Source organism: Vicia villosa, unplaced genomic scaffold, assembly GCF_029867415.1.
Source record: "Vicia villosa cultivar HV-30 ecotype Madison, WI unplaced genomic scaffold, Vvil1.0 ctg.001514F_1_1, whole genome shotgun sequence".
In the NCBI taxonomy this organism is placed as follows: domain Eukaryota; kingdom Viridiplantae; phylum Streptophyta; class Magnoliopsida; order Fabales; family Fabaceae; genus Vicia; species Vicia villosa.
Genome location: NW_026705646.1, coordinates 255781 through 266147, shown reverse-complemented (window position 1 = coordinate 266147; position 10367 = coordinate 255781). Strand labels below are relative to the sequence as shown.

The 10367-nt window shown below is 35.0% G+C and overlaps 1 protein-coding gene across 1 annotated transcript; it reads right to left on the bottom strand.

Annotated features, from left to right (window-relative positions):
* Nucleotides 1-398: 398 nt before the first annotated feature.
* Nucleotides 399-1736, bottom strand: LOC131635593 (hypersensitive-induced response protein-like protein 1). Its single transcript, XM_058906226.1, has 4 exons — nt 1414-1736; nt 1219-1310; nt 1041-1137; nt 399-763 (listed from the first exon to the last, which is right to left on the bottom strand). Exons 1-4 carry the CDS (start codon nt 1721-1723, stop codon nt 399-401), a joined length of 864 nt encoding a protein of 287 aa, XP_058762209.1. The 5' UTR covers nt 1724-1736.
* Nucleotides 1737-10367: the final 8631 nt, after the last annotated feature.

Here is a 10367-nt window from a genome sequence, read left to right as displayed (position 1 = left end):
ATTCCATTTAAAATGTTTTTTTATTTAATTTGATTTGGAGGGCATTAATTTTTTTCGTTGAAAATAAACTAAAGAATTGAAATTTTTTAAATGAAAAATAATCTATACTATTAAATATGTATAAGTGTGAAACGTAATCCATTTTTAAATTTTATTTTAGTTATGATAAAAAAAAAAACTTAGATAGATATAAACTAAAGAATTGATAGTTTTTTTCCGTAAGAAATAATTTATACTCAAAACTAAAGTATTATGCAAAATAATATTAAAAAAATTAATTCACAACAAATATGAAATTGTGTATGTTAAGTATAAGAAAAATTTCATTCAACGATATGTTTTAAGATGAAACATAATTCAACAATAATAAATTAGGGACGAAATACGAGGACTAAAAGCTACTGATGAGGAGGTAGAGAACCCTGAAGAAGTCCGTCACGGATTTGGCTAGCTACATCACGAACAGCACCAGGTCCATGTGTAATGAACACAGCAGAAGACTTGGAGTTAGCGCCGATATCTTTCATCGTATCGAAGTACTGTGTCACAAGAACCATATCCATGACATCTTTTGCAGTTGTGCCTGGTACATTAACAGAAAATCCAATCACACTGTCTCTCAAACCATCCACAATGGCTTGACGTTGGCGAGCAATACCCATCCCAGAGAGATATTTTGACTCAGCTTCCCCCTCAGCCCGCTTAATTTGTAATATCTTTTCAGCCTCTGCTTTCTCATTAGATGCAACTCTCATTCTTGCAGCTGATCAAAGATATAAAACAATATAAAAAAAATATAGCAATCCATGGACAAAGCAGATATTCCGGGGTAGAGAAACATGCTAAACAAACCAAAGGACAAAGTAATGGCAACAAAATTAAATTTAGGACAAAACTAGATTAAGAATAAAAGCTTGTATATTACAAGTATCCTACATGGTTTTCCATACATGCATTATGCACCATGGAAAAGAAAAGATAGGCATTCATTCAAATAACTATGCTGCGTTGAGTGACATTTCATGGTTAAAAAAAATTACCTGCATTGATTTCATTTATAGCTCGTCTCACATGCTCATCAGGCTCTATATCAGTAATGAGTGTTTGAACAATTTCATATCCATAAGCTGACATAGCCTGTGGAGACGGTTCAAAGTTACACAAAACAAAATCTCAATTCACCTTATCAATAGATACTAATTGTAACAACAAACAAACCTTCTCGAGTTCTTGTTCCACAACTTTTGCAATTTCATTTTTTTGCTCAAAAGCATCGTCCAAGTTGAGTTTTGGAACACTTGCCCTAATTACTGCAACGAGAAAAGATTTTTAATTATCAAAGCTAATCATTCACATATTTTAAAACTATTTATTGCATGTTTATCTAATTCTAAGCAAGGTTTTGGTTTATACCATCATACACATAAGCTTGAAGTTGTGTTCTAGTGTCGGTAAGTTTGTAAAACGCATCACTGGCTCTTTCTGCCAAGGCACGGTATTGAATGGAAGCAACAACGTTGACAAATACATTATCCTTTGTCTTGGTTTCACATTTGATATCCAACTGCTGTAGCCGAAGAGTCACGTGACCAGCAATTCTTTTTCCAAAGAACCATGGTACACAATGGCATCCGGGTTGGAGCACCTTTTCAAATTTTCCAAATCCTTCTTTTATACCAACTTTGGATTGGTCAACTTGCACACAACAAACAAGATTTCCCATCTGCTTTGCGGAAAAGGGAATATGTACAACAAAGTGTAATAATCACTATTGCATTGAGAATGATTCACCGGAATTCATATCATTAATATAGTGGTTTCAAAATGTGGGTGAACAAAAATAACAAATTGCTGGTCATGAATTTACTATAAAAAGGAAAAATATGTCATTGACAACTTATATTAGGTGGAATTGAGATCATGATCATACCGTGAAAACAAATAGATATTATTTCTACATTATTAATAATAATAATAATAATAATAATAATAATAATAATAATAATAATAATAATAATAATAAAACCAATAAAAATAATAATTAAATTTACATTAATAATTAATAATAACAACAATAATAATATTTTTTTAAAACTATTTCTATATTAAAAAATCAGTAATATATGATTAACTATTTTAATAACAATTAATCTTCTTTCTTTTAATTTCTTGCCTCTCACATTAAAGAATTAATAGTATAATTACAAACATAATTTAAATTGCCTACAAAATAATTTTATATGCAAATAAAAATTTAAATATCAATTATTATAATTTAGTCTACTATCTAATGATAATTTAGTCTACCAATATTTGGCATAAAGTTTCTTGTTGGATGGATGTTACTGAGTTTATCTCAGTGGAGGAGTTTAAGCATCTTTTTCTCAATATTGATAAGATCAAGAATAGGGTGAAGAGGAAAATAGCAGAAGTTGTTTGGTAAGAGACTATTTGGAGTATTTGGTTAATTAGGAATGAGTTCATTTTTAACCAAGTTAAGCCTTTCTTTGTTGAATGTATGTCTGCTATAGTTTTAAGATCGTGGATTTGGTTATCGTCGTGTAGTTCGATAAGAACAGGATGCAAATTTTCCACATGGAATACTCACCCTTCCCATTGTTTTGGGAGATGAGGTTTTTTGTCTTGTATTTCGGTTGAGAAGCCTTCTTCTCTTTTAATAGAAATCATGCCTATTAAAAAAAAGTAATGAGTTTTTTTAGTTTACTACAATAAGGTCTATAGAAAATGTTGGTTTAGTTCCTCAACTTGCCATCAATTATTCTCACATTATATAGGGCCAATATAATCTATTATTATCTATATTAAGACAAAGACCGATATTATTTACCATATAATCAATTATTCTCACATTATACTTTTAGTTCCCGAACTAAACGGAACTAAAAGTATAATGTGAGAATAATTGATCATCAGTTATCCAACTGCATCCATTTATGATTTCTAAACGGAACTAGAGCATCTATTTTTAGTACCCGAACAAAATGATGGTGCCGTCTGTGGGAATCGACTTCTGATTCATACGAGTTTCACAAATCCATGTTCGATTTCCAACTCTATCACGGGAACACAAAAGATCTAAAGTTGGATTCTTATAATCTCATAGCCAACTTCTAATCTTCTAGTTCACAGCCTTTTTAGGTCACCGAATCAAGAATAAATCAAGACATGACAAATATATTTGGGTCCCGAACAAAACAATGATGCCATATCTAGCAATTTTTCAAGCAACAGGCGATTTCCTAGTGTAGCAACCTGCCCTAAAAATTTAGACTTTTAGAGTCGCCACCTATTCTAAAGGGCGAATAGGAAACCCTACGCAGTTTAGAGATTCAGGGTAAGTTATTATAATCAGGTCGAGGGAAGGTGTTAGGCACCCTCAACCCTTTCCTATTGGCTTTGAATTTAAGGTAAAGGTTTATGGCTAAAATATTGAGGTTTAATGGCTAAAGAATTGAATAGGGGAAAATTGAGATTTTAGGGAGGGGGACTCGCCTTGGTTATCCAAGTGCCTACGTATCTCCTTAGGGAGAATCAGAGTCAACGTAGTTCGGGCACAGGGTTTTACGCCTTAGAATTTGATTTGAATGTGTTGACGGTATTTTGAATTACTGTTTCGCAGTTTTGAAAAGGTATTTTGAATTACCTTGTAGTTCGCAGTATCGAAGAGATGAAAATCTATGGTTTGTGGTTTGATGTGTTTTAAGTGTTTGGGCGTACAACCCTGGTTTGATATGTCACCGTTAGATGCAGTGATCAATAGATTTGATCAGTATAGCTAACAGATTAATGGGCATTGCTGATTACTCAGATCGATAGATTGATCATCGCGGGCAGCAAATTGAAGGTGTTTTAGTTTGTGTATTTTTATCTCTCGTCTACAGAGACTGATAGCTTCAGTCGGGTCGAGGAGAGAATTGATTTAGAATTAATAGAATTATTAACAAACATATTAATTAAATCATTATTAATAAGTAAATTAAATTAAATTTGATCCAAATTATTTCTCGCCTAATGCGACCAATAAGTATGGTTGGTTCGGGGAGAAAATTATATTGAATCATCCAAAAAAAACAATTAATTAATTATTAAAACTATCATATAGAAATTAATTATTTTTATTAGGCGCAAGGGGTGCATATTAATCTAGGTAACAACTAAAGGGGGTGTGATTAGCATTGGGTTAAGCCCATTATGTGTTCTAGCGCAGGGGGTGCATATTACTAAAGACTAGTAATCATAGGGTGTGTTAATAGTGAAGGGCCAGGCCTATTAAGCTCCAGGTTCGTGTGATTGGGTGTGGTAGGGTGTACGATAAGGGAGCATTCTGAATCATATTCAGAACTGCAGCCAAGTGTCCATAGGAGGACAAATGGCAAATATCCAACGGCCAGGAGGGGGTTAACCAAGAAATCCCAAAATCCCCATCTCATTTTTCTCCTCCCTTTCTCTCTCTAACTTCTCTCTTCCTTCATTCACGCTCTCAATTCTCCCTCTCTCGATCCACCCCTTCTTCAAGTGTTCCCCAGAAACCACCACCCTCCGCCCACAACGCCGTCGTGTACCCCAGTTTCCGGTTGAACATCAACCGGAAAATTCATACATTCAAACCCAAAATCCAGAAAAGCCCAGAAATTCTAAACCCTAAACTAACCCCAAATCCCAAATTAAACCCCAATTCAATCAAAACCGAACAGAAACATGCATTGATTAAAGCCCTAAGCTAAGTTTTGATTAAGTTACCTCGAATCTTGATTGGTTGGAACGTGTAAGCTCCAACTCCCTTCTAATCTCCGTCTCTTTTCTGTTTTCGCAGGTTGAAGATGAAGGTCCAACGACGGCGCTCTCTGGAAATTTCTCCCCCCTACTCCCCTCTTCTCATTCTGTTCTTATAGGCTTAGGGTTTCGTTTGATTTAGGAAAGAAGAGATTAGATTGTTTCGGTTTTAGTTTGATTCGATTTGATTCAATCAGATTTGATTTGTTTGTAATATTATCACTTGATTCAATAAAAATCTTTTTTTCTTAAGTTTGATTTGATTCAGTTATTGCTTTGTTAAGATTTGATTGAGTTTTGTGTTAGTCAAGATTAGATTCATTGAAGATGCTGGGCCTGGGCGGAATTAGGGTTTGTGTGGTTTGAAGGGGGCGGCGGCCGCTGATGATGGATGAATCTAGGGTTTGGTGGCTGCGCAGAAGGATTGGGAGGGAAGGTGAATAGTAGTCGGGTCTGGTTTGACCCGGTTCGTCATCCAGTGCACATGTTTGGGCCAACTTCTGACCCACCGGCCCATTTTGTTGTTAACTCATTCTTGGCCCAAACGAAAATCATTCTATTATCCACTTAATTAATTAATCACCTAATGGCAATAATAATTGTTAATATTCTGAGCACCAATTAATTATATTAATATTAATAATAGAACTTAATTAATCTTAATAATCCAATATTAACTTTAAAAACTAATATTTGGGAATTGATAAAATTAATAAGTCATGATTAATAATAATATAAGTGATTAAATGAAGATAAGCAAATGGGCCTATTGGGCCCTAATTTTTCTTAAAACACACCCCTCTCTTTTCTTTTTCCTAAGAAGCAAAAGGAAAGACCAAGTGCCAATTGCATTTAAAAAGATTTTGCTATTTACACCCTTATTATTTTAAACCAATCTATACAAGAGTTTTATAGGAGAGCGAGTTTGATAATAGATATATCAAACCCTATGGCTACTAATTTTTAACTCCCTTAATAAATTGAAGATGAGGATCATATCAGGTAAATTTTGGGGTATGACACCTAGTAACAAAATTAGTTCTTGCCCAAAGAAAAGATCTATTGACTGCCTCAACACTCTTGATGACTTGCTAGGGGACGGGCAGGCATTGCATCCAAAACTTCCCAATAGCAATCAACACACTCTTAATGAGTTGTGTTGTACCAGCAAAACTCAACAACCAAGAACTCTAATGCCTGCTTCTGTTAACAATTTTATCCACCATGCCTTTAAAATTATTAATTGATAGCATCTTGCTATTTTTAGGCATGCTAAGATATCTAAATGGTAAAAGGGTCTTCCTCAAACCCGGTTGCTTTCTTAATTTCCTGCTTAATATTATCCTCCACATTACCAAAATAAACTTTTCACTTGCTATTATTTACAATAATATTGTTGACTCAGAGGAAGCTTTAAAAGTTTGCATTACAAGCAAGCATAACAGAGATGATGTCCATCCTTTCAATTCCCAACTAAGTTTATTCCTCGTGGGAGAGTATTATTCTTTTACACCACTTTTAATCGCCCAAACACACCCAGATAAACTGCTACACGTTCAAAAGTAACCACGAAACCTCTTACAAACACGTAAACTGCCTATTCGATGTCTATCCAATATTCATCTTTAGGAGCGTCGCGTCCAATGACTATGTTTCAACTGTGATGCGAAATTTATCCCTGGTCATAAATGTGCATCTGGCAAATTTCTCTTATTGATTGATGATGAGGAATCAATAATAGAGGAGTCAATGGAACTTTTTGCCGACACTTTCACACTAACTGAATCAGATGAGACTTTATTTCAACTATCTCCTCAAGTTGCTAATGGAAATTTCCCCCCCCAAGACCCTCAAATTTTAGGGAATTATTAATGGCCTAACAGTCACAGTTCTGATCGATACCGGAATCACTAACACCTCAGAGATCCCTAATTTTTTTGTCATGGTTGTTAATGGATCTAAATTACTTTTCTTGGGACTTTGCCCCCAAGTCCTAACCACCTTACAAAATAGTTTGTTTACAATACCTTTCCACTTACTTCCTATTGAAGGTGCTGATGTCGTTCTTGGAATGGAATGATTACGCACTCTTGGTCCTCTTATGGCTGATTTTTCTATCCCTAAAATATCCTTCCAAAACAAAAGAAATCACATCACTATTATAGGTGAACCTAAATCCCTTCCATCTCACTCAACCTACAGTCGTCTTTGTCATCTCATCCACAATGATTCGATAGCTTCCATTTATTTGCTCCTTTACCAGCCTACTTCAGAACATTAATCAACTCCATCATCAAACAACACCATATCCCTTGACTCTTTACCACCTTCCCTTCCCCAAAGAATTTCTACCATTATCAAATACTTTACTGAAATTTTTGAGCAACCTCAAGGCTTACCCCCACCTAGACAACATGATCACCACATACTCATCTTACCAAACACTACCCCCATTAATGTCAAACCTTACTGATACCTTCACTTGGAAAAAGAAGCCTTGACATCCATTATCAAAGACATGCTTCAATAGGGTATCATCAAACCCAACAACAACCCTTACTCTTCCCTAGTGTTGTTAGTAAGAAAAAAGATGGCACTTGGCATATTTGCGTTGATTATAAAGCGCTCAACACCGTCAGAGTTCGCGACAGATTCCCTATCCCTACCATAGATGAAATCTTTGATGAATTGGGTTCAACAACTATTTTTTCTAAGATGGATCTTCGATTTGGATATCACCAAATCAGGGTCACATCGGATGATACTCACAAAACTGTATTCAGAACATTTGACGGACACCGTGTGTTTTTGGTTAAGCCTTTTGGCTTAACTAACGCTCCTAGTTATTTTCAATCGGTGATAAATGATTTGCTTCTCCCTTACTTATGACGGTTTATTTTAGTTTTTTTATACGACATTCTAATTTATAATTCTCTCCTTTCTGATCATGCTTATCATTTAAAGTTGATTTTAGAGTTGCTTTTATCATATCAAGTTTATGCCAAATTTTCAAAATGTGTTTTTGTTGTTCCTAAAGGTGATTACCTAGACTGGCCACAACCTCGTTCACTCACAACACTCAAGGTTTTTTAGGCCTCTCCGATTTTTATCGATGATTTGTTCTTCATTAACCCTCATTCGCCACTCCTATTGATGATTTATGGTGTTCCACTAAAATATCATGGAGTACATTAGCTGAATAAGCTTTTACAACATTAGAGAAAAAAATGACAAAAACTTCGGTGATTTTTCTTCCAGATTTATCTCAGATCTTCGTGCTTGAAACATGTGCTTCAACTTTGGTCGTTGGAGTAGTATTATCACAACAAGGACATCCCCTAGCGTTCTTCAGCAAGAAAATATGCAACTAGTTACAAGCTTTGCCAGTTTACGTGCGCGAAATGTATGCCATCACAGAAGCTGTAGAAAATGGCATCATTATTTAATAGGCAGTTGTAATACGGTGAACTGACTTTATTATTTTCGCAAACAAAATTTTGCGGTGAGCAAGAGTCGCCACTGACTTTTATTTTATCCAACTAGGAAAGGTATAAAAGAACAGGAAAGACCTTAAGTAAAGATTTGAGTTCGGGTGTAAGTTATGCAAAGGAAAGGTGTAAGCACCCTTTGCATCCATGGTTATCCATGGGCTCTTAATTGCTTAGCTCACTTTGTTTGTTTGAAATGTTTGAAAGGTGTCGTGTGTGTTTAGAAAAACAGTTTGATTTTGAGAATGTCTAAAAAGACAATGTTAGAAAACATGGTGTGGAAAGCGTTTGATTTATTTGAATTAATTGTGAGCAAGCACTTAGTAGTTTCTACCCTAAGTTCGTAAGGTCTTTCCTATTCTAAAGACTTTCCTTGAGCGATAGCACTATCCATACCATATAAGGGCAGGTAGTCATATACATTGGATGTGCGGGTCATCAAAGAGTCATCGAATCATCATAGGGGCTATCCATACCATAAGGAGGGTAGGAAGTCCTATGAGATGTGAATAGTCATTTAGGCAACCAGTAGAGATACCTTAGCGTTCGAAGGGACTATCATCATTTAATCGAAGGCAACTCGAGGGACAAGATCATTTCATCGTAGGCAACTCGAAGGGATTATGATCTTTATTCCGAAGGGACAATGATGATTTTGAATCGTAGGCAACATGTGCTAAGGTATCCCCAAACTTCGAGGAACTTGACTTTTATATTCTGAAAGGCAACGAAGAGAGGAAACCTTAAAGGTGAGTGTGTGCACAAGTAAAAGAAGTGTATTAACTTCAGATATTTTAATATTTGAAGTTAGTGAGCTAACGATTCAGTTTTAGTCTTTCAATGCAATCCTATTAGCATACATCTAAGCAGTTATAGCAGTTTATAGGTGCGGAAATTAATGCGGAAATTAAATCCTACGCTATTACAAAAATACCCATGCGACCTATACATCGATTTCTAATATTTAAATGTGTACATGAAATAATTTAAACAAATAATCAACCATGCGACATACATTGGAATCGAGATGAGAAAAGATGAACTTGGAGGAGTTAGGGTTGAATTGTTTGTTAATTGAAATATTAATTTTAATTAAAGTTACTTCTAAATTAACCTAAATTAATTATATATACAAAGTCTAATTATATCCTTAAAAAATTAAGTTATTTACTAAATCAATTATAACCTAATTCTATTAAATTAATTAATGATTAAACTAAATTGAGTCCTAAATTAAATTAATATTGAAACTAGTTAAAAATAAAACCTAAAGTTAATAAAACCTAAATTACTAATTTAAAAGGCTAATTGGTTCTTTCTTGGTTAATTAGTGGTTAGTGGTTAATTGGATTAACTAAACACATACAAAACAAAACAAAATAATAAGTAAAAAAACAAAGAAAAGGGCGCCTGATCCCCTGTATTGCGTCCCTGATAGCATATGGTGGGTCAGCAGATTCTGGCCTCTTAGATTTGATGGCACACGAATCCAGAGGGTGGTAATTGAGGGTGAATCATAAGCATGTGTAGGATAAAAGCGCTGGATCTGTGAAACAAAATATTTAAAGAAAAAAATGTTAACACCAGGGTTTGAGCCCAGGTTTGCTAGGTTCCAAGGATCATGCGCTGGCCATCTGAACTGTCTTGCCTCGTTGTCAACAAAACAAACCATAATATTTATAAAAAACAAAACGTGTTAATTGATGAAATTAAAAACGAAGTCAAACGTGGACCCCATGTATTACTCTACAGCCAATCAAAAGTGGAGAGAGGAATGGATTTTTGTCGACCGGCCAATGAAAACAATCCATGACGCAGTCAAAGATTCAGCCCTTCGTTCATCTTCTTCAACCTCCGCACCTGCGGATTTTGCTGCGGAATCCTCCATGGATTTACCTGCGGAAAATCCTTCGAAAGTGAAAGCCTGCAAAAACCAATGTTAACGGAAGCAAATGGAACCCAGATCCATGTAAAAATATCCCATGAACACGAATATTGTATTCGTTTGATCCAAAAGTCCCTGTAACATTGAACCCAACGATGGAGCTCTAACTTGCCCTAATAATGGCGCATCATGTTATGGGC

Coding starts and splice junctions, on each gene's coding strand:
- LOC131635593 (XM_058906226.1), bottom strand. CDS start 1,723: ATGGGAAATCTTGTTTGTTGTGTGCAAGTTGACCAATCCAAAGTTGGT. Junction 1,311..1,413: donor TCAAGCTTATGTGTATGATG/GTATAAACCAAA, acceptor TTCTCGTTGCAG/TAATTAGGGCAAGTGTTCCA. Junction 764..1,040: donor TATAAATGAAATCAATGCAG/GTAATTTTTTTT, acceptor ATCTTTGATCAG/CTGCAAGAATGAGAGTTGCA.